Below are 24,568 nucleotides of genomic sequence, written 5' to 3' on the forward strand. Positions count from 1 at the left end.
ACACCCGGCTGAATTATACGCTTTAAATGAGTAAATTGTATAGTATGTCAATTATATCTCAAAAGCTGTTTTTTTGTTTTGTTTTGGAAAATTGTTTTTTGTTTGTTTTTGATTTTTGTTTTGAGACAGAGTTTCACTCTTGTCACCCAGGCTGGAATGGAATGGTGGGATCTCAGCTAACTGTAACCTCCACCTCCCAGGTTCAAGCAATTCTCCTCCCTCAATCTCCCGAGTAGCTGGGATTACAGGCGCCCGCCACCACGCCCAGCTAATTTTTGTATTTTTAGTAGAGATAGAGTTTCACCACGTTGGCCAGGCTGGTCTCAAACTCCTGACCTCAGGTGATCCACCCGCCTCAGCCTCCAAAGGTGCTTGAATTACAGGCATGAACCACTGCGCCCAGCCTGTCAATAAAGCTGTTCTAAAAAGACATAGGATTTGGTAATATCAGCTAAGAGCTGAATGCAAACTCTGTAACCCAGCAATCCTAGTCCTAGGTTTTTATCCAGCAAAACATTGTACACATGTTCATCCAAAGACATGTACAAGAATGTTCATAGTAGTAAAATTTAAAATAACTCCGGCCCGGGTGCAGTGGCTCATGCCTGTAATCCCAGCACTTTGGGAGGCCGAGGTGGGTGGATCACTTGAGGTCGGGAGTTTGAGACCAGCCTGACCACCATGGAGAAACCCTGTCTCTACTAAAAATGCAAAAAATTAGCCGGGCACGGTGGTGGGCGCCTGTGATCCCAGCTACTCGGGAGGCTGAGGCAGGAGAATCATTTGAACCCAGGAGGTAGAGGTTGCAGTGAGCCGAGATCACGCCATTGCACTCCAGCCTCGGCAACAAGAGCGAAATTCCGTCTCAAAACAAAACCAAAAAAGCTCCAGCCAGGCGCGGTGGCTCACGCCTGTAATCCTAGCACTTTGGGAGGCCAAGGCAGGCGGATTGCCTGAGTTCAGGAGTTCGAGACCAGCCTGGGCAACACAATGAAACCCCCCGTCTCTACTAAAAAATAAAAAAGAAATTAACCGGGCATAGTGGCGTGCACCTGTAGTCCTAGCTCCTCCGGAGGCTGAGGCCAGAGAATTGCTTGAACCCGGGATGCGAAGGTTGCAGTGAGCCGAGATTGCACTACTGCACTCCAGCCTGGGTGATATAGCAAGACTCTGTCTCTAAAAAAATAAATAAAATAAAATAAAATAGCTCCTATGTGGAAACCCACATGCTCATTAACAGTAGAATGGATAAATTATGGTGTATTCAAACAATAAAATGCTGGCCAGGTGTGGTGGCTCACATCTGTAATCCCAGCCCTCTGGGTGGCAGAGGTGGGAGGATCACTTGAGCCCAGGAGTTTGAGACCAACCTGAGCAACATGGTGAAACCCCGTCTCTACAAAAAATACAAAAATTAGCATGGTGTGGTGGCATGCACCTGTGGTCCTAGCTACTAGGGAGGCTGAGGCAGAAGGATTACTGGAGCCTGGGAGGTCAAGGCTGCAGTGACCTGTGATCCCACCACTGCACTCCAGCCTGGGTGACAGAGTAAGACTCTGTCTCAAAAAAATAAAAAATAAATAATGAAATGCTACCCAGCAATGAAAATGAACATGCCACAACCACATGCAACAACGTAGATGAATCTATAAGTTTAACTCCTGGCAAGACCAATCTATGGAGTTAGAAGTCAAAATACTGTTTACCCTTGGGGGCTGTGGGTAATGACTGGAAGGGGCTTCTGTGGGGCTGAATGTTCTATTTCTTGATTTGGGTGTTTGTTAGACATGTGTGTTGGCTTTGTGGAAATTCATCAGGCTTTATACTTATGATTTCTGTACTTTTATGTCTTTATATTATACTCTAATAAAAAGCTTTAAAATTTCAGAATATTTTTGAAAACAGTTTTTTTCTCCTCTACCCCCACCTTTTTGTGTGTGTATGGTCACTTGATATTCTTCTATTTTGTAAAATTGTGTAATTATTACTCTATTTCTTCTATTTTTTCAATAATTTTTTTCCTGAAGAGCAAGCCACGGCTTGCCCATAGTAAGCCCCCCGCCTTTTTTTTTTTTGAGATAGAGTCTCACTCTGTCATCCAGGCTGGAGTGCAGTGGTGCAGTCTCAGCTCACTGCAACCTCTGCTTCCCAGGCTCAAGTGATCCTCCCATCTCAGCCTCCCATGGAGCTGGGACTACAGGCATGATGCGCCACCACGATTGGCTAATTTTTATGTAGGGACGGGGTTTCACCATGTTGCCCTGGCTGGTCTCTAATTCCTGGGCTCACACAATCCACCTACCTCCACCTCCCAAAGTGCTGGGATTACAGGCATGAGCCACTGCGCCTCGCCATAGTATGTCTTTATGCAAAGCACAAGTGACCCCCTCCTCAAGGCATTTTATTTCCATATATCTGAAAATTGTTGCAATGAACGGATTCTGTAATAACAAGGCATTTTACTGCCATCTACTGGTAAATTATCATAATAAATTTGCAAATTACAATGTCATGTGGATGGTGTCCACTTAAAAGTGATATCCTTCAAGACTAGTGAACAATACAGTCAGGATAGCTAAAGGTTGACCCCAGGAAACTAAGGGGCAAGATGTCTGCTTTTGCCTTCTTTGTGCAGACGTGCAGAGAAGAGCATAAGAAAAACCCAGAGGTCCCTGTCAATTTTGCAGAATTTTCCAAAAAGTGCTCTGAGAGGTGGAAGACAATGTCTGGGAAAGAGAAGTCTAGGCCGGGCACGGCGGCTTCTGCCTGTAATCTCAGCACTTTGAGAGGGTGAGTTGGATGGATCACCTGAGGTAAGGAGTTTGAGACCAGCCTGGCCAACATGGTGAAACCCCGTCTCTACTAAAAATACAAAAAATTAGCCAGGCGTGTTGGTGGGTGCCTGTAATCCCAGCTACTGGGGAGGCTGAGGCAGGAGAATGGCTTGAACCCAGGAGGCAGAGGTTGCGGTGAGCTGAGATCGTGCCACTGCACTCCAGCCTGGGCAATAAGAGCAACACTCCATCTCAGAAAAGAAGAAAAGAGAGAAAGAGAGTCTAAATTCGATGAAATGGCAAAGGAGGATAAAGTACACTATGATAGAGAAATGAAGGATTATGGACCAGCTAAGGGAGGCAAGAAGAAGAAGGATCCTAATGCCCCCAAAAGGCCACTGTCTGGATTCTTCCTGTTCTGTTCAGAATTCTGCCCCGAGATCAAATCCACAAACCCTGGTATCTCTATTGGAGATGTGGCAAAAAAGCTGGGTGAGATGTGGAATAACTTAAATGACAGTGAAAAGCAGCCGTATGTCACTAAGGTGGCAAAGCTGAAGAAGTATGAGAAGGATGTTCTGACTATAAGTCAAAAGGAAAGTTGGATAGCGCAAAAGGTCCTGCTAAAGTTGCCTGGGAAAAGATGGAAGAAGAAGATGAAGAAGATGAGGAGGAAGAGGAGAAGGAGGATGAATAAATAAACTTTGCCTGTCAAAAAAAAAGGTGATATCCTTCTGCAGGGCAAAATTCATCCAACTAAATGTGGTAAGTTTGTCATTTGGCACTGTTGGGACGAACCCTGCAGAGAGTAAAATGTTGACACTTTCTAGATGGTTTTGTTCTTCCTTTTTTCCCGTTTTGTTATTGTTTTTCTTAAAGACATCATTGAAGTATTCACTGTCAGTCTTATCACTGCAAAGCTTGAGCCTATTTGGACACACATGAAAGTAGAAGTCCAATAAATACAAATCAAATTATCAAAGAACAATTGATTTGCTTTTTCTTCACTCTAGTCCAAATCTAGAACAATCCTGGATGTTTTAGGACTGTTTTTCTTGCTCAAAACATTTTATGAAATAGCCTGATAACCTCTTCAGAAGCCTCTCTCAATCTATTGCTTGTTGAGACTATCATATGCACTAAGCTTTCTCCTAAACATTTATAGGTATAAATTCATTAATATGATTGACAACCTTATGAAGTAGGAGCCCTTATTCTCTGCATTGCACAGGTGAGGCAACTGAAGCACAAAGAAGTTACATTTCAAGTGAGGATGTTACAAACATAGCTTCCTTGGGGAGCTTACAGTCTACTGGGGACGCAGAATGAAACAAAAGCCATGTAAAGATTTTTAAACAATATAAAGGAGAAAATACTTTGGACCCTGATGGACAAGTCATTTATCTCCTTTTGGTTGCAGTTTCTTCACATAGCTAATAAATGGCAGAGCTAGAATCCGAACTTGGGTGTTCAGATTCACTTTGGCTTCAGAGCTCAATATTGTAATCATTATGCTATACTATCTGCTAGTTTATGGCCTGTTTTTGTTCCTTTGCTGCCTGCCTGCAGGCAACAAGTATTTGTGTTGCCTAGGCTCCTGCTATTTTTACCTACAGGATCTGCAGGTGCCCAGTGGGCCCCTGTCTTCTCAGCTCTTTGCATTCTTGCAGATCCCAGGAACACCCATGACCCTTGGCTTAAGGACATGGACAACAAGGTGAAAAAATTATGGCCGGGCGCGGTGGCTCACGCTTGTAATCCCAGCACTTTGGCAGGCCGAGACAGGCGGATCACGAGGTCAGGAGATCGAGACCACGGTGAAACCCCGTCTCTACTAAAAAAATACAAAAAAATTAGCCGGGCGTGGTGGCGGGCGCCTGTAGTCCCAGCTACTCCGAGAGGCTGAGGCAGGAGAATGGCGTGAACCCGGGAGGCAGAGCTTGCAGTGAGCCAAGACTGCGCCACTGCACTCCAGCCTGGGTGACAGAGCGAGACTCCGTCTCAAAAAAAAAAAAAAAAAATTAGGATAGTGGCTCTGGAATATTTTGTGCATGTGTATGGTAAAATACATATATAACATAAAATTTGCCGTTTTAACCATTTTTAAGCATATAATTCGGTGGATTAAGTATATTCACATGCAACCATCACCACCATCTACCTCCAGAACGTTTTTGTTTTCCCCATCTGAAACTTTGTACCCATTAAGCACAAACTTCCCATTCCCTCTCCCTCCAGCCCTTGGCAACCACTTTACTTTCTGTCTTTATGAATGTGACTACTTTAGGAACCTCATATAGGAGGAATCATACAATATTTGTCCTTTTGTGACTGACTTATTTCACTTAGCATAATAGCTTCAAGGTTCATCCATGTTGTACATTGTGTCAGAATTTCCTTCCTTTATGAAGGCTGAGCAATGCTCCATTGTATGTATAGACCATATTTTGCTTATCTATTCAACTGTCTATAGATATGTAGGTTGCTTCCACATGTTGGTTATTGTAAACAATGCTGCTGTGAACAGGGGTGCACAAATATCTCTTTGAAACTCTGCTTTCACTTCTTTTTTTATTTTTTAAATTTTATTTTGAAACAGGGTTTTGCTCCATCACCCAGGCTGGAATGCAGGAATGGAAACATGGCTCACTGCAACCTCAACCTCCTGGGCTCAACTGATCCTCTCACCTTAGCCTCCTGGGTAGCTGGGACCACAGGTACGTGCTGCCACACTTGGCTTGTTTAGTCATTTATTTTTCAACTTTGAGACAGGATCTCATCTGTCACCCAGGCTGGAGTACAGTGGTACTAATGTGATTTCACTTATTTTGGATGAATATCCAGAAGTGGAATTACTGGCTCATAGGGTAATCCTATGTTTAACTTATTTTTTCCTTGAGACTGGGTCTTGCTATGTTGCCCAGGGTGGACTCAAACTCCTGGGTTCAAGTGATCCTCCTGCCCTAGCCTCCCAAGTAGCTGGGATTACAGGGGCGCCTATGTTTAACTTTTTGAGGAAATGCCAAACTGTTTTCCACCATGGCTGCATCAATTTATATTCCTGGCTGGGTGCGGTGGCTCACGCCTGTAATCCCAGCATTTTGGGATGCCAAGGCAGGTGGAACACTTGAGCCCAGGAGTTCGAGACTAGCCTGGGCAACAGGGTGAAACCCTGTCTCTACAAGAAATGCAAAGATTAGCCGGGCATGGTGGTGCATGCCTGTAATCCCAGCTACTCTGGAGGCTGGGGCATGAGAATTGCTTGAACCTGGGAGGCAGAGGTTGCAGTGAGCCGAGATTGCACCACTGCACTCCAGCCTGGGGGACAGAGCGAGACTCTGTCTCAAAGAAAAACAAAAAACAAAAACAAAATACATTTCCACCAGCAACGCATAAAAGTGCTAATTTCTCCACATCCTTGCCAAAACTTGTTATTTTCTGCCTTTTAAAAAAATAACAACAGCCAGGCGCCGTGGCTCACGCCTGTAATCCTAACACATTGGGAGGCCGAGGCAGGCGGAATGACTGAGCTCAGGAGTTTGAGACCAGCCTGGACAACATGGCAAAACCCCACCTCTACTAAAAATACAAAAAATTAGCTGGCCATGGTGGTGCGCGCCTGTAATTCCAGCTACTTCAGAGGCTGAGGTACAAGAATTGCTTGAACCTGGGAGGCGGAGGTTGCCGTGAGCTGAGATCGTACCACTGCACTCCAGCCTGGGTGACAGAGTGAGATTCTGTCTCAATAAATAAATAAATAAGGTATGAAGTGGTATCTTATTGTGGTTTTGATTTGCATTTCCTTAATGACTACAAGATTGAACATCTTTTCACATGCTTATTAGCCATTTGTATATCTTTGAAGAAATGTCCTTTGCCTTTTTTTTTTGAGACAGGGTCTCACTCTGTCACCCAGGCTGGAAAGCAGTGATGTGATCTTGGCTTACTGTAGCCTCCAATTCCCAGGCTCAAGTGATCCTTCCACTTCAGCCTCATGAGTAGTTGGGATTACGGGCACACACAACCACGGCCAGCTAATTTTTAAATTTTTTGTAGAGATGAAGTCTTACTATGTTGCCCAGGCTGGTCTCGAACTCATGGACTCAAGCAATCCTCCTGCCTTGGCCTCCCAAAGTGCTGGAATTACAGGCGTGAGCCATAGCACCCAGTCTTATTGCTGAGTTTCTGGAATCTTCGAGAGCTTTCTTATCTCTAGAAGTCTTTGTGGGTTTGGAGATATGTCAGTGAGGTCTTCTCAGCCTCTGGGCTGGCTGTTGTCAGGACCTCTGTGTCTGCAGGATGAAGTAGCCAGAGCTTTTCATTCAGTCTTTCAGGTTAATTAATCAAGTCATTCATTAATTGTATCTTTATCCAAAAAATCACCCTTTGGCTATGTCAGATTTCCAGGCTACACAAGAGTACAAGCTGTATGGTTCTGTTTCTATGGAGATCAAAAACTGTCAAAGTTAATCTACGGCCGGGTGCAGTGGCTCATGCCTGTAATCCTAGCACTTTGGGAGGCCGAGGCGGGCGGATCACGAGGTCAGGAGATCAAGACCACGGTGAAACCCTGTCTCTACTAAAAATACTAAAAATTAGCTGGGCGTGGTGGTGGGCGCCTGTAGTCCCAGCTACTCAGGAGGCTGAGGCAGGAGAATGGCATGAACCCAGGAGGCAGAGCTTGCAGTGAGCCGAGATTGCACCACTGCACTCCAGCCTGGGTGACAGAGTAAGACTCCATCTCAAAAAAAAAAAAAAAGTTAATCTACGGTGCTAGAAGTCAGAATAATGGTTACATCTGGGGGAGCAGGTATTTATTGGAAGAGAACATACAAAAGACAACAAAAGGGAACTTTCTGGGTTGATAGACCTATAACTTGATCTAGGTGGTGGTAACACAGGAATGTAGGCAAAAAAATTATTAGATATACACTTAATATTTTTTCATTTTATTGTATATAAATTATATTTCAGTTTTTAAAAGTTAAAAAGCTTCAGAAAAGTTTTTTTTTTTTCCAGGATATTTTAATTTCTTTGGTGTTAATTTCATAGGCTCGAAGGTCTAAGGTGCCCTCCTGTTGCGGTTGCCTGTGGTTCTCTTTGCTCCGCTCTGCCCTCTTGGGCCCAATACCTAGTATTGTGCTTAGGATTCACAAACGCAACAAATACTTATTGAGCACCTACTCTGTGCCAGGCACTGTGCTATGTGCTGAGAAAACAACGTTAAATAAGATGGATAAGGTTTTCTTCCTTATGGTGTCCATAGTCTAGTGGCAAAGACAGGTAATAATGACTTAGTGCATTCTATTGAGGACAAGCATATTGTGCTAAGAAAACCTGTCTGGGAATGGGTCAGGGAAGGTATCCTTGGAGTAGCCCTGTTTGAACTGGGATCTGAAGACTGAGAGTTATCTAAGTGGGGACAGCATTGCAGGCAGGGGGATCAGCATGTGCAAGGGTTCTCAGAAGGGAGGGAGAACAATGTGTAAGAAATATCACTGTAGTTGCAACCCAGAGAAAGGGGAAGAGGGCCCTGAGATAAATCTAGAGATGTGGGGAGGCCAACATTTATTTGGCCTTTATCTTAAGAGCAATGTAGAGCCATCAGATTTTTTTTTTTTTTTTTGAGACAGGGTCTCACTCTATTGCCCAGGCTGGAGTGCAATGATATGATCTCAGCTTACTGCAGCCTCAACCTCCCAGGCTCAAGCAATCCTCCCACCTCAACCTCCAAAGTGGCTGGGGCCACAGGTGTGCAGCACCATGCCTGCTATGTTTTTGTCTTTTGTTGTTTTTTTTGAGACACGGTCTCCCTTTGCCACCCAGGCAGGAGGGCACTGAAGTTATCTCGGCTCACTGAAGCCTCCACCTCCCGGCTTAAGTGATTCTTGCCTCATGCCTCGGCCTCCTGAGTAGCTGGGACTACAGGTGTGCACCACCATGCCCAGCTAATTTTTGTATTTTTAGTACAGATGGGGTTTCGCCATGTTGCCCAGACTAGTCTCGAACTTCCGAGCTGACGTGATCCACCCACCTCGACCTCCCAAAGTGATGGAATTACAGGCGTGAGCCACTGAGCCCAGCCATTTTTGTATTTTTTTGTTGAGACAGGGTTTGCCATGTTGCTCAGCCTGGTCTCAAACTCCTGGGCTCAAACAATCCACCTGCCTCAGCCTCCCAAAGTGTTGGGATTACAGGTGTGAGCCATTGCACCTGGCCATCATCAGATACTTTTAAGTAGAGTAGTGACATGATCGTATTTCTCATCATTAGAAACACTACTCTGACAGCAGGGTGGAAAATAGATTAGAGGGCGGTCAGGGTAATGTGAAAAGATGGTGGGTATCTACTACACCAGTCCAAGCACACTGTGTGTACTCAATAAATATTGATGGAATGAAACGGTTCCTGACTCCCTTTCTTCTATGGGATCAGTAGGACTGATCTGTTTAATTAGTTTACAATCCACCTGCTCATCCTCCATCTCCCGTGATACTCAGAACAGACCCCTAACTCCCATTTTACAGATGAACAAGCTCAAGTTCAGAGAGGCAAGGACAGCTATCAAGAGGGAAAGCCAAAGAGAGCTGCCATACAATCCAGCAATCCCACTCTTAGGTATACACCAGAAAGAAAGGAAATCAGTGTATGGAAGAGATCTGCACTCTCATGTTTACTGCAGCCCTGTTCACAATAGCCAAGATTTGGAAGCAACCTAAGTGTCCATCAACAGATGAATGGATAAATAAAATGTACATATACACAATGGAATACTATTCCGCCATTAAAAAAGAGATCCTGTCATTTGCAACAATATGGATGGAACTGGAGGTCATTATGTTACGTGAAAGAAGCCAGGCACAGAAAGACAAACTTCACATGTTCTCACTTATTTGTAGCAGTAAAAAATTTTTTATTTTTTATTTTTTTTGAGAGACAGTCTCACTCAGCTGCCCAGGCTGGAGTGCAGTGGCACAAGCTCGGCTCACCGCAACCACCATCTCCCAGGTTCAAGAGATTCTCCCGTCTCAGCCTCCTGAGTAGCTGGGATTACAGGCACCCGCCATCATGCCCAGCTAGCTTTTGTATTTTAGTAGAGACAGGGTTTCACCATGTTGGCCAGGCTGGTCTTGAACTCCTGACCTCAGGTGATCCGCCCATCTTGGCCTCCCAAAGTGCTAGTATTACAGGCGTGAGCCACCGTGCCCGGCCAGGAGCGAAAAATTAAAACAATTGAACTCATGGAGATAGAGAATAGAAGGAGGGTTACCAGAGGCTGGTAAGGTTAACGGGGAGGTAGGTGGGAAGTGGGAATGATTAACGGGTACAAAAGAATAGTTAGAAAGAATAAGACCTAGTATTTGCTAGCACAAGAAGGTGACTACAGTAAAAAAACAATTGGCCGGGCGCGGTGGCTCACATCTATAATCCCAGCACTTTCAGGGGCCGAGGCGGGCGGATCATGAGGTCAGGAGTTCCTGATCAGCCTGGCCAATATGGTGAAACCCCATCTCTACTTAAAAAATATACAAAAATTAGCTAGGCGTGGTGGCATGCGCCTGTAGTACCGGCTACTCAGGAGGCTGAGGCAGGAGAATCCCTTAAACCAGGGAGGCGGAAGTTGCAGTGAGCTGAGATCGCGCCACTGCACTCCAGCCTGGAGGACAGAGTGAGACTCCGTCTCAAAAAAACAAAAATAAAACAAAAAACAAAAAAACAAAAACCACACACACACACAATTTACTTGTACATTTTAAAATAACTAGAGTATAATTGGGGTGTTTGTAACACAAAGGATAAATGCTTGAGTTGCTAGATACCCCATTTACCACGATGTGATTATTACACAGTGCATGCCTGTGTCAAAATCTCATGTACCCCATAAATATATTCATCTACTACGTACTTACAAAAATTTAAAAAATACATCAGTGTAGTGTGGGAAAAAAGAAAACAAAAAATTTTAAAAAAAGAGCGAAAGCCAGATATGAATCCAGGCCTGTATGACAGACATCAAGTCCAGTGCTGAGCAGGCCTTTCTACGTTTGGGAAGAGGGGAGGGGCCACACTCGTTCGATCAATGATTCTACTTACGGAGCATTTTAGCTTGCTAGGGAGGTAATGATGGGAAAAAGAAGAGAGGGATTTAAAGGCAAATAATAATGAAAGCTTTTATCTATATCCCATTAAGCTTATTATTAGACAGTATGTGTCAGGCACGGTGACAAGTGCTTTCCATGCCTACCTCCATTTGCTCTTCACAAGCACTATGATTTTCCCCATATTTCGGATGGGTAAACTGAGGCTTGGAGTTGCCATGTCCAAGGATACTCAGAGCGCTCGCAAAAGGCTGTGCAGTGTGTGCTTCCGAAGCGGGACTCACTGGCGAGAGAATAGCTTTGGGAAGCCGACAGAGACCCACGAGATCCCAGCACTAGGTACTCAGCACCGAAGCGAGCTGGCGCGCGCTCCACCTCGCGCTCCCGGGGACATCTGGTCATGTGGGCAATGCCCCGCCCCTCGAGTCCGCCCCGCCCCCTCTCGCGCTCCCTCCCTCTCTCCCTCCCTCCCCCTCCCTCCCCGGCCCGGTCCGGCCCATCCCCCTCCCCGCCGGCTCCGTGAGGCCCTGCCGGGTCGGGCTGCGGGCGGCCGGGCACGGGCGGCCGGACAGACGGGCGCACGCGAGGACTGACGGACGGACGCACGGAGGGCGGCGGGCACGCACGGCCCGGGCCGGCGCTCCAAGGCCCGCCCGGGAGGGCCGGGGCCGCGCTCAGGTGAGGCGACGGCGGCGCGGGCCCGTAAGGGGTGGGCCCGCCGGGCGTCCGCGGTCCTTGTCGGGCTGGCTTCGCGGGGAGGAGGCGCCGCCCGGGCCCGGCGCGGAAAAATGGCGCCGGGCGACCGAGTGGCACGGTCTGAGTGCGGGCCCGGCCCGGAGCCGCCCCGCCCGCCGCGCTTGTGTCCCCGTCGCCATGTTGGGGAGCGGGCCCCAGGCCTGCGGGCGGGGGCGCTGGAGGGAGCGGCGGCCCGGCCGGGTGGGGAGGGTGCTGGGCGCGGGGGCCAGTGTACTGAGGGAGTGCAGGGCTGGCCGGGGTCTGCACGGGGTGGCGCTCCAGGCCTGGGGAACGGGCGGGAGCCTGTCGTGGGGTCGTGGTCAGGGTCGCGGAGAAGGAACACTGGGTCCGAAAGGAACCGGGATTGGGGTCTGTGGGCTGAGAGGATGGCAGGACGTGGAACTGGGTTAGGCCTTACGCGGTGTTAGAGCTCTAGTGCAGGTAGGACCTGGGGATTGGGGTGGAGGCATGGGGGCCAAGCTCAGGCTGTCAGGGCTGGAGCAGTTCTTTGCTGGGAGGGCAGGAGGTGATGAGGAATGAGGGCCCTTTGGGTACAGACGCTGGTATCAGATTGGGGCAGTCCTTGGGGTACTGGGGCTGAATTGCAAAGCTGTATAACTCCCAGGGCTCTGAAGACTTATGTCCCAAGCATCCTCCACCCCCTGTTGGGGGAAGCAACAGGAAAAAGGAGGTGTTGGATGAGAGAAAGGGGGGACAAAGGGAGACTAAGGTTTGGGTGCAGGAGCTGGCCGGCAAAAGAGGCACAGAGAGTGGAACTGGTTGGCAAGAAAGGAGAGAACCTTTATCAACTTAGGGAGTTGTGTGTGTCTTTAAAAGGAGGGACCTGGCTGTTTGGGGGCGGTGACCCAAGGTGTCTTCCCTGGAAGGGGACAGCCCACAGCTTAAGAGCAGAGTCACCTGGAGAGGTCATCAGAAAGGCGTTATTGAAGCCAGTAAAATGGTGAAGAAGAGTGAATGTATAAAAACTACAAAAGCCTGAGAGATCAAGTAAAGATTTCAAATCAGGTAGTGATTTTAGCTGAAACATAGAAAGGTAAAGTTGACTTTTCAAGATCTTACAAGTTAGTGGCAGAGGGGCTGCTGGAAATGGTTGGCTGCTTCCTCACTAAACACATTGCCTTAAAGGAATTTGCTGGCTGGGAGAAAGGTGTTAAGAAATGAAGCATAACATTCTTGTGATGAAACTAAAAGCAAACAAACAGAAACAACAAGAAATGAAGCATAACAATCTATACCAGATAACTATTAAATTTGTTTCGTTCCTATAATGAGTGTGGCAATACAAAGGCTGAAGGGAATACAAAAAAGTATAGGCAGCCAGTTATTTGGTATTTCCTGGTTCATCTCTAATTGTGCAAAGAAGTTGTCTTTGAGACCTTCTAACTTTATAGAGTTTTAAGAGATGCTCCCGCCAGCCACAGTGGCTCACGCCTGTAATCCCAACACTTTGGGAGGCCAAGGCAGGAGGGTTGCTTGAGCCCAGGAGCTGGCAGACCCCATCTGTACAAAAAAAATTTAAAAAATTAGCCACCTGATGTGGCTTGTACTTGTTTGTAGTCCCAGCTACTCAGGAGGCTGAGGTGGGAGGATCGCTTGAGCCTGGGAGGTCAAGGCTGCAATGAGCCATGCTATGGTCATTCCATGACATTCCTGCCTGGGCAACAGAGCAAGACACTGTCTAAAGAAAAAAAAAAGAAGAGATGCTCCTTCTCTTCTAGGTGTTTACTACAAAGGAACACAAAATCCTAAAAAAGAAAAGTGAAAAATTGTAGAGACCCGGAGTCTCTATTTTGTTAATTGAAGTTGGATCGTGTTAGAGAAGAATTCAAAGTTCTCATGGGCTATGGGAGTGTTCTGAAGGAAATAAGCAAATTAGTCATGGAAAATAGGTCCAGGGCCCCATATAATCAAAGAGAATTAATGAACAAAAAGATTATGCGGGCATATATAAAATAAGACTGTCAATACCATGTGTATATACAGCAACACAATTCACTTGTTCTGGGTTTTTCTTTTCTTTTTTTTCTTTTTTATTTGTAGAGATGGGGTTTCAACATGTTGCCCAGGCTGGTCTTGAACTCCTGAGCTCAAGTGATCTGCCCACCTCGGCCTCCCAAAGTGCTTGGATTACAGGCGTGAGCCACCGTGCCCAGCCTATTCTGGGTTTTTCTAATGCAGGAAGACCTGACCTTATCTATGCCATGGACCCCTTTCAGAATAATATTTTTTAATTGTATAAAATAAAGTACATTGAATTATAAGGAACACCAATTATATTAAAATATAGTTTCCAAAATATACAAATCTAATATGCATATACTTGTTTATCAGCACGTTAAGAAATCAGATTTAGTGATGGATCCGATAATTATAATTTCAAAGACATGATGCGCATAAAGGCTACTTCAAGATTATATGCAACGACTGTAGTATGATATAAAGATATTTGATATTTCTGTTGTTACAAAGTCACAGATACTGCTAATACTAGAATGGTATGTTACCTACACTCGTATTTGAATAGAACGGTAATTTTCAGTTAGAAGTTAGTAAAAGAGATTTTTTTCTCCCTATCCAAGTTCACAAGCCCCACTGAAGTCCTATCTATAGACTCCTGTCTATGAAGCCCAGGTAAAGAAACCCTACTCCCACTACCAGGCATGTCTTCCATTCAGCAAATATTTACTGTGCCTCAAGGCATCTGCTGCATGTCAAGCATTATGCTGGGCTATGTAGATTCAGAGGTTTTTAAGGCAGAGTCACTTCACTTTGGGTATGCAGCCCCATGAGTGAAGTAGACATGTGAACAATCATAGTTCAGGATGGTCAATGCCAAAGAAGAGTTATTCCACGCTATAAGGACACGGAGATGGGTGTGTCTCTGCTCAAAGAATCAGGGAAGGTGTTGTGAAGGAGTGACATTTGAGATGTGTCCTAAAAGATACAGGTTTGCCAGTGAAATGGAGAGAAGGGCCTTTCAGGTAAAGACACGTTTTCGGGGAATGTATTAATAACTGAATGTGGCTGGAGCATAGAATGTGTATGAAAGCATGGCCAGAGATGAGACTAGGAAGACCATGTTAGGAACCTGGTTGTGAAGGACCTTGCTAAGGAGTTTGGACTGAATCCTTAGCTGAGAGAGGCATTCAAGATCTTCAAGAAGGGGAGTATGTGGTGGAGGTTTAATTTCTAGGAGATAAATGGATGTTCTTTGGAAGGAGGGTAGACCGAAGACCAGAGAGGTAATGAAGATCTGAACTAAGGCAGAGACTGTGGGCATTGAGCAGAGTTAGAAGTAATGAGGATCTGAACTAAGAGGCTGTGGGCCTTGAGCGGAGTTAGAATTTGCAGGTGTTGATTATTGACATTGTGAGTGGCTTAGGGGGAGTTTTTTAGATTTCTGGTTTGGGGTGGTGGCTGTCAAAGATGTTTAAAAAAGTGAAAGGAAAATGAGGAGAGAATTCTCATTGATAATAAGGGCGAAAAGGTTTATTTGGCAGAGTGATAGAGTTTTGGAAACCATTGCAAAGCTGTCAAGTGTGGTGTAGTTTTTGGTTAAGGAAATCAGAGGTGTCAGCAGACATAAAAGACGGGAAAACCTGGGAAGTATCCTACCTATAGTGTAGAAAAAACACAACTATCTATGTCAGGGGTCGACAAACTGTGGTCCGTAGGTCAAATCTGGCCCACGATCTGTTTTTGTAAATAACGTTTTATTGGAACACAGCCACACTCATTTATTTATAGATTGTCCATACCTTCTTTTGTGGTACCAATAGTAGAGTTAAGTAGTCGTGACAGAGATGTGTTGTGTCAGCTCACAAAGATGGAAATACTCTTTACAGAAACATTTGCCAACCCCTGATCTATGTGTCTTAGTGTTGGATGTTCAACCTCTAATTTGCCATCCAATGTCTATATGATGATGGAGAATGAATAAACATCTTGGCTCTGCCCTTTGGGCTGGATTACCCATGCTCTGTGTACCTGCAGCATAACACAGACCCTTGAATATTTATATCAGTCAGTGATGGCAAGGTCTATTGTTCTGGAGTGTACTGTGTGGTAACTGTGGTAGTGCCAGCTTTAACACAGATTAGATAATGCTCGGGCTTGTTTTGCCATTTTTCTTATTGGGTTGTCTTTTACAAAAGATTTCTTTATATATTCTGATTATTAATCCTTTGTTGTTGGTAGGTATTACAGATGTCATTTCCCAGTTTCTTACTTATTTTAATTTTTTTTTTTTTTTTTTGAGATGAAGTCTTGCTCTGTCGCCCAGGCTGGAGTGCAGTAATGCCATCTCAGCTCATTGTAACCTCCGCCTCCCAGGTTCAAGTGATTCTCTTGCCTCAGCCTCCCAAGTAGCTGGGACTACAGGCGTGTGCCACCACACCTGGCTAATTTTTGTGTTTTTACTAGGGATGGGGTTTCATCATGTTGGCCAGGCTGGTCTCAAACTCCTGACCTCAAGTGATCCACCCGTCTTGGCCTCCTAAAGTGCTGGGATTACAGGCGTGAGCCACTGCGCCTGGCCTGTTGCTTATTTTAAAAAATCTGTTTTAAGGTGTCATTTGTTAAAAAGTTCTGAATTTTGGTGTCAACTTATCAATCTTTTCCTTAAAGATTTGCAGTCATTCTTTGTTCTGAGGCAGGGTCTCGCTCTGTCGCCAAGGCTGGAGTGCAGTGGCACGATCTCGGCTCACTGCAGCCTCAACCTCCTGGGCTCAAGCAACCCTCCCACCTCCCATGCCAGTTGAGACCACAGGCATGTGCCACCATGCCCTGCTACTTTTTGCATTTTTTGTAGAGATGGGGTTTCGCCATGTTGCCCAGGCTAGTCTCGAACTCCTGAGCTCAAGCAGTCCACCTGCTTCAGCCTCCCAAAGTGCTGGGATTACAGGTGTGAGCTACCGTGCCCAGCCTGCAATTATTCTTTATATTCTGGAATCCCTACTGTTGTTTTCAATGGTTAGATCTTTAATGTATCTGGAATGGATTCTTATGTGTAGTGTAAGGTAGGGTCCAGTTTCATTTTTTTTCCCTATGTATAACCAGTGACCCCAGCATCATTTATTGAATGGCGCTTGCTTTCAAATTGTGAGCTCTTTTTGGTGGAGTCTGTCTGAGGTCCTTATTAAGCACTGCTGCTTGCTGATTGTGTGACCTTGGACAAATAAAACCTCATTGCGCCTCAGTCTTTAAGGATAATAGTAATCTCATAGGGTTTTGTGAGGATTAAATGAGTCAATATACGTAACGTGTAAAACAGTGCTTGGCACCTAGAACATGCTCAAAAAATATTAGCTGTTCTTTAGCACTGCTGTTCATTTCTGATTCCTCAGCACCTGGCACAGAGTAGGGGCTCATTTTGCCCAATTAAATTGCCAAATTAATTTGGTTTTCAGGTCAATCAGAATGGTTGAGAGTTGGGCTAAGTGTTGCAGGAGATGCTTCCAAGGAGCTACTTAGTTTTAGGGACTGCCTTAGATTATCTGCTGGGAAAGAACTCTTCTCACGCCATCACTTTTGCAGAGAACTTCTGTAGCAGAGGTTGCAAACTGGCAACCTGTGGTTGGATTTGACCTGTATACATATTTTGTTTGGTTTACACAATATTTTTAATGTCTTAAAAATGTACACAGACGTCTTGAGTTTCTGACTTAACCTTGAAAAATTGGAAGATCTGTCAACAGCAAGCCCATATTCACTTACAGCAGTAACCAGCTGAAACTTTTAGGTGGGATGTGTTTCCTAGTTCTCCATAGTCTGCCCTGCTATCTTGCTTTGCTCTTTATTTTTATGGCCCTGTAGACATTTAATTTTCTGATTCTTACTTTACTGAGGTTTTGAATATTGTCTCCCCCAAACCAGTAAATGACATATTGGGATAGGGGGAGGATGGCCAGAAATTGACAGATGAGTTTGTGGGCAAGTAAATACTAAAATCTATTTCTAAGGATGAGCCATACTTGATCATCATGAATAGAATGATAAATGAAATTAAAAGATGAGGTGAAATTCAGCTTAGCTCCTTGAATATTTAGGCATCTACTATGTATTAGGCACTGTATTAGAAATTACCACATTGGTGATAGAAAATTAGCTGGCCAGCTTTATGAAATACTATAGAAGAACTCTTTTTACTTGTAATGTGGAGCTGTTGTCCGAGAGTGGTTGGACGAGAGAGGAAATATAGGCATTATTTTCTCAAACATTTATTGAGCCCTACCATGTATTCTGGAAACTGGCTAGAACTCTGCAAGATACCAAGATGAATCTAGCCAAGGTTTGTATGCTGAGGAATGTCTGTAATGTGTTATGGAGCTGGGATACTAGAGAACGGTACCTGAAAGAGGTGGCCTGTGAATGAAGCTGCCAAGAGTAGTTAGTATCTTAATACTTGGAGATGAGACAGTGCTGTATTTTCCAGGCTGAGTGAAAGCATAAGCACATTTAGGAGATGGTAAAGAGTCCACTTTGCTTGGAGAACAGGATTGTTATAAGGGTGTTGTTGGAATTAAGGCTGGAAATGGAGATGAACAACAGTAACAATAATAGATAAAATAAAACCTAAAATAAAACTTAAAAAAATTAATAGTAGTAGTGGCTTTTTTTTCCCCCAGTGTTCTTTGGGTAGGGTTTTTTGTTTTGTTTTGTTTTTAAATAGAACCAGGGTCTTACTCTGTTGCCCAGGCTGGAGTGCAGTGGCGTGATTATAACTCATTGCAGTCTTTAATTCCCGGGCTCAAGTGATCTCCTGCCTTGGTCTCCCAAATTGCTAGGATTATAGGCACAAGCCATATGCCTGGCCAATGGCTCACATTTGTTGCATGCTTACTATTTGCAAGATAATGTGCTAAGCATTTCATAAGTAGCATTTTATTTAATCCTTACAACAACCTGATGAGGTAGGCACTAGTTTTTAATCCCTTTTTACTTACAAAATGAGGAAGAGAGCTAACAATTGATACAGAAAGTATTTGAGTCCAGGTAGTCTAATTTCAAAGCCTGTCTTCGTAATCTCTGCATACCATATAATCAAATCATGGAAGGCTTTGAATACCCATTTCTATTCCAAGCTGGGAAGTTTGAACTTGATTGACTAGATAGTGGGAAGTCGTCAAATGTTTTTTGCCAGTGATGTGATGAAAGCTGTACGTTAGGAAAGGAAGCCTGATTGTGAAGTGTAGGATCAGCACGGGGAGAAAGGAGAGATATGGAACTAGTTTACTCTCTTACTTCTCACTAGATTGGGTGGGTGCTCCTTTAGGACTGGGCTGGTGTCTGTCTCTGCCTTCCCCCTTCCCTCCCTTCAGCTCCAGTGTCTGCCTATTTTGATGTCTGGTATATTCATTTATTTTTTTAAATGTGATCTTTTTCTACCTCACCTTATTCTAAAAAGGACATAGAGTGGCTGCCTAGGAGCTCAATAAACGTTCTGAGTTAATTAGTAAATAACTAGAGTTATATTTAGATGTATACACAAGTGAAGTACTATGGCTTTGATGGAAGGAGGAATGCATCCCTAGAGTTGGTCATATGCTTTATTTGATATACAAACTCTATAAAGCAGGAGGCCAGGACCATACCTTTACCTTGTGATGAATTGTGTATTCTGTGTCAGTTATAATATTCATTATCAGTTAATATTAATTAACACCAAATTCAGAGGGTATTCATACTTTAAGTAGATATTTCAGTTTGTATTTAGCATTAACCAGCTGCAACCCCTCCCCCCCACACACAAAGGCAACAAAAGTTCCCATTAATCAGCTCCTTTACTGACATTGAATCTGTTGAATGTCAGTTCCATAGTACCCATTTATGTACATTTTCTTTTTCTTTTGCTTTTTTTTTTGTGATGGAGTCTCACTCTGTTGCCCAGGCTGGAGTGCAGTAGTGAGATCTTGGCTCACTGCAACCTCTGCCTCCTGGGTTCAAGTGATTCTCCTGTCTCAGCCTCCTGAGTAGTTGGGACTACAGGCACCTGCCACCACGCCCAGCTAATTTTTTTGTAGTTTTGGTAGAGACGGGGTTTCACCATATTGGTCAGGCTGGTCTCGAACTCCTGACGGTAGGTGATCCACCTGCCTCGGCCTCCCAAAGTGCTGGGATTGCAGGTGTGAGCCACTGCACCCAGCTGCTTTTTTTTTTTTTTTTTTGGAGACAGCATCTCACTCCCTTGCCCAGGCTGGAGTGCAGTGGTGTGAACTTCGCTCACTGCAACCTCTGCCTCCCAGGTTCAAGTGATTCTCCTGCCTCAGCCTCCCAAGTAGCTGGCTCACGCCTGTAATCCCAACACTTTAGGAGGCCAAGGTGGGTGGATCAGTTGAGTTCAGGAGTTTGAGACCAGCCTGGCCAACATGGTAAAACCCCATCTCTACTAAAAATACAAAAATTAGCCAGGTGTGCTGGCATGTGCGTCTAATCCCAGCTACTCGGGAGGCTGAGGCTTCCATCAATTCTTGGTGCTCCTTGGCTTGTAGCTGCATCACTCCAATCTTTGCCTCTGTTGTCACATGGTGTTTTCCCTGTGTGTCTCTGTGTCCAAATTTCCCTTATAAGGTCAGTAGTAGGTCCCACCCTACTCCAGTAGGAGTAACTTCATCTTAATTGATTACCTCTGCAGAGACTCTGTTTCCAAATCAGGTCATGTTCTGAAGTACTGAGAGTTAGGACTAACGTATTTGGCAGGGACGGGATTGGGGGGCACAAGTCAACACATAATAGGTAGTGTTTGAGATAACATAGAGGCATTAAATTAAAATTTATTAAAATGGAAAGGTAAGATTGCAACAAATGCGGTTAAGGAGAGAGTAACCAAAGGAACGATGGACATAGGAAAATGTAAGGAATATTTAGGTGATGAAATAGTGAGAAATCTGATTTGCTGGTGTGTTGAGGAGTTGTGGAGAAGTGAAGCCAGCGTACTTTCTTGGGGCCCTGGATGCCAGCTCTAAGACATTTGAATATTGCTGAGTGACCAGTGGGTGGGAGCAGGATGGCACTGCAGAATTTTGAAATGGTAGATAATTGATTCAAGCTTTGAGTAACTGAGTCAAGTTTTAGAGACATTCTAATATGATCAGGTGATCATGGATAAGTAAACACCCTGTAGAAAAACAAATGGTCAATGACTTAACACACCCAGCCTCCCTCATTTGCCTATGACAGTAACTTTTGCCAGCACAGTAAAGAAATCTCTCTTCTGTAAAACAACAAACTTTGAGGGTTTTGTTAGCCCCCTCTTCTTGGTAAGTCATCTGTGGGCATTGAGAGATACATCAGCTTTTCAGGGTCTCCATTCAAAAGCCTCCCCATGGATATTTCAATGTTAATAGTCATGTCACACTTCATTTGATTTCAAACCATTCTTCAAAATTACCTCTTTTCCATCCTATTCTTTACTTCTTGGTTTTTCTCTGAAACTTCTTCAGTTTTTCCATAATTTTAAAAAATATTGGAAAGAATTGAGGAAAACTGAGTATTGTTTTAAAATAACAAATAGAATTGAGGAAGACTGTGTACTGTCCAGGCTAATGATATGCTCTTTTTCTGTGTCTTTTTATTTTTAAATTATTATTTAAGAAAAAAAAATAGAATCTTGCTTTGTCACCCAGGCTGGAGTGCAGTGGTGTGATCATGGCTCACTGCAGCCTCAACCTCCCAGGCTCAAGTGATCCTCTTACCTCAGTCTCCTGAGTGAACACGTGGGATTCCAGGTGTTCACCACCTCACCTGGCTTTTTTTTTTGGTAGAGAATGGGTCTTCCTGTGTTGCCCAGGCCAGTCTCAACCTCCTGGGTTTAAGCGATACTCCTGCCTCCCAAAGTGCTGGGATTACAGGCGTGAGCCACTGTGCTCAGCCTGTGTCTTTTTAATGGTACCTATGTTGGCCTTGCCAAGGATAGTACTGTATTTAAATTGTGAATACTCATTCGAATTGTGGTCAGTAATAGCCCTCAGGTGCTTGCTTTATTTGTGCCTAGGCAGTTCTTCCTGATTTTGTATTTGCATTGTTTGTACTTTCTCTAATAACACGTGTCCCCATGAAATTTTAAAAATTATGTTTAAGGCTGTACACTGTGGCTCACACCTGTAATCCCAGCACTTTGCAAGGCCAAGGCGGGTGGATCACCTGAGGTCAGGAGTTCGTGACCAGCCTGGCCAACATGGTGAAACCCCGTCTCTCCTAAAAATACAAAAATTAGCCTGGTGTGGTGGCATGTGCCTGTAATCCCAGCTACTTGGGAGGCTCAGGCAGGAAAATTGCTTGAACCTGGGAGGCAGAGGTTGCGGTGAGCCAAGATCATACCATAGCACTTCAGCCCGGGTGACAAGAGCGAGACTCCGTCTCAAAAAACAACAAAAAAATTATGTTTAAATACTGCAAATATATAACATCTGAGTCATTTTCATATTCATACAGTCTTTACAAATTTAATTCATATAAAGGTTATTTTAGTCTTTTTTCATTTGTTAATATATTGACGTACTTTTCCACATGTCTGTATATTTATCATTTTTAATGGATATATAACAACCAAAGTTTAAAATACTCTGGTTATTTGGCATTTGGGTGATTTTCAGTTCGTTTTTATTTATATTTTACAATTTTTTTTTTCCCCGAGATGGAGTCTTACTCTGTCACCCAGGCTGGAGTGTAGTGGCGCGATCTCAGCTCACTGCAACCTCCACCTCTCAGGTTCAAGCAATTCTCCTACTTCAGCCTCCTGAGTAGCTAGGATTACAGGCATACGCCACCATGCCTGGCTAATTTTTGTATTTTCAGTAGAGACGGGATTTCACCATGTTGACCAGGCTGGTCTCGAACTCCTGACCTCATGATCCGCCCGCCTCAGCCTCCCAAAGTGCTGGGATTACAGGAGTTAGCCACCATGCCTAGCCCTATTTTACAATTCTAAATTGTAGTGCCGTAACATCTTTTTATAAATCTTTTTTTCTTCCAGTTTTTTTCTTAGAATATATTCCCTAAAATGATTTGATTAGGTCTGAGGCTATCACTTTTTAGCCACATTGTCAGATTATTCTTTAGAACAACTACCAGTTTATAGTGCCACTAGCTACTAGTTAAAATTGAATTTCATAAATTTTTTCTTCTAGTATAATAGCAGTTCTTCAGTTTTGTGGGTTTTTTTTTGATATTTTAAATGTTTTATTGAAACTTTAAAACATACAAAAAGCCCCAGAAATAATAGTACAGTGAACCACCCTTATACCCACCGTCTATATTCAACATGTCATATGCTTAATAATATGTTTATTACGTTAAACCTTTTAAAAATAAAGATATCATGATACTATGCCTTTAATATTTTAGCACACATCACCTACAAGTAAGGATATTCTTCTACATAAACACAATACCATTATTAACACCTAACAAAACAGTAATTTCTTAATATTATCTAACATTAAGTCTGTAAGTTTTGCCAGTTGTCTCCAAAATGACCCATTTTTTTTTTTTTTTTTTTTGAGACGGAGTCTTGCTCTTTTGCCCAGGCTGGAGTGCAGTGGCGCAATCTCGGCTCACTGCAAGCTCCGCCTCCCGGGTTCACGCCATTCTCCTGGCTCAGCCTCTCCGAGTAGCTGGGACTACAGGCGCCCACCACCACGTCCGGCTAATTTTTTGTATTTTTTAGTAGAGACGGGGTTTCACCGTGGTCTCGATCTCCTGACCTCGTGATCCGCCCGCCTCGGCCTCCCAAAGTGCTGGGATTACAAGCGTGAGCCACCGCGCCTGGCCTTTTTTTTTAAGACAGAGTCTCGTTCTGTTGCCCAGGCTGGAATGCAGTGGTGCAGTCTCAGCTTACTGCAACCTCTGCCCCGTGGGTTCAAACGTTTCTCCTGCCTCAGCCTCCCAAGTAGCTGGGATTACAGGTGCCCACCACCATGCCTGGCTAATTGGGTTCAAGCGTTTCTCCTGCCTCAGCCTCCCGAGTAGCTGGGATTACAGGTGCCCGCCACCATGCCTGGCTAATTGGGTTCAAGCGTTTCTCCTGCCTCAGCCTCCCGAGTAGCTGGGATTACAGATGCCCGCCACCATGCCTGGCTAATTTTTATATTTTCAGTAGAGACAGGGTTTCACCATGTTGGCCAAGATGGTCTCGAACTCCCGACCTAAAGCGATCCACCCTCCTCGGCCTCCCAAAGTGCTGGGATTACAGGTGTGAGCCACTGCGCCCAGCCTTTTTTTTTTTTTCTCTGAGACGGTGTTTCACTCTTTTCTCCCAGGCTGAAGTGCAATGGTGCGATCTCGGCTTACTGCAACCTCCTCCTCTCGGGTTCAAGCAATTCTCCTGCCTCAGCCTCCCTAGTAGCTGGGATTATAGGGGTGTTCCACCATGCTCAGCTAACTTTATATTTTTAATAGAGACAGGGTTTCACCATGTTGGCCAGGCTGGCCTCCAGCCCCTGACCTCAGGTGGTCTACCTACCTCGGCCTTCCAATGTGCTGGGATTATAGGCATGAGTCACTGTGACCGGACACAATTTAAAAATTTTTTTTGTAGAAGTGGGGTCTCCCTATGTTGCCCAGGCTGGTCTCAAACTCGTAGGCCAAGCAGTCCTCCTGCCTTGGCCTCCCAAAGTGCTGGGATTACAGGCGCGAGCTACCATGCCTGGCCTCTTCTAGATTTTATTTCTGTTTTTGTATTATTCATTTGTAATTTTTTTCTCTTTGTTGCAATTTGGGCACGGATTTATTTCTTTGTTTTTTTTGTGTGTAACAAGATGGGAAAAATCTCATTGAGCCTCTGACTTATGGTTTATAATATGTTTATAGTATGTGTTGGGATGAGTGGTTTTGGAAATCTCAAGTTTCATGTTTTACTAATTTATCTTTTGTTTCTTGTACTAAGAAGTTAGGATTGAAGTTTAAAAATTAATGTTAATATTCCCTAATCCCTTAAATTGT

General features: G+C 44.4%; 2 protein-coding genes across 6 annotated transcripts in view; both read left to right on the top strand.

Annotated features, from left to right (window-relative positions):
- Positions 1-2,571: 2,571 nt before the first annotated feature.
- LOC116460969 (high mobility group protein B3-like) lies at positions 2,572-4,463 on the top strand. The gene is made up of 2 exons (XM_032754016.2): positions 2,572-3,471; positions 4,445-4,463. The coding sequence occupies exons 1-2, from the start codon at positions 3,071-3,073 to the stop codon at positions 4,461-4,463; spliced, it is 420 nt and encodes a 139-aa protein (XP_032609907.2). The 5' UTR covers positions 2,572-3,070.
- A 6,902-nt stretch (positions 4,464-11,365) lies between these two features.
- NCOA6 (nuclear receptor coactivator 6) overlaps positions 11,366-24,568 on the top strand; it is a 114,375-nt gene continuing 101,172 nt past the window's right edge. For all 5 annotated transcript variants that reach the window (XM_032143249.2, XM_058433268.1, XM_032143251.2 and 2 more), the window contains exon 1: positions 11,366-11,551. The gene's annotated coding sequence lies outside the window, so the exon portion shown is untranslated. The remainder of the gene's footprint in view (positions 11,552-24,568) is intronic.

The sequence above is a fragment of the Hylobates moloch genome, unplaced genomic scaffold (genome assembly GCF_009828535.3).
Source record: "Hylobates moloch isolate HMO894 unplaced genomic scaffold, HMol_V3 SCAFFOLD_21, whole genome shotgun sequence".
Classification (NCBI taxonomy): domain Eukaryota; kingdom Metazoa; phylum Chordata; class Mammalia; order Primates; family Hylobatidae; genus Hylobates; species Hylobates moloch.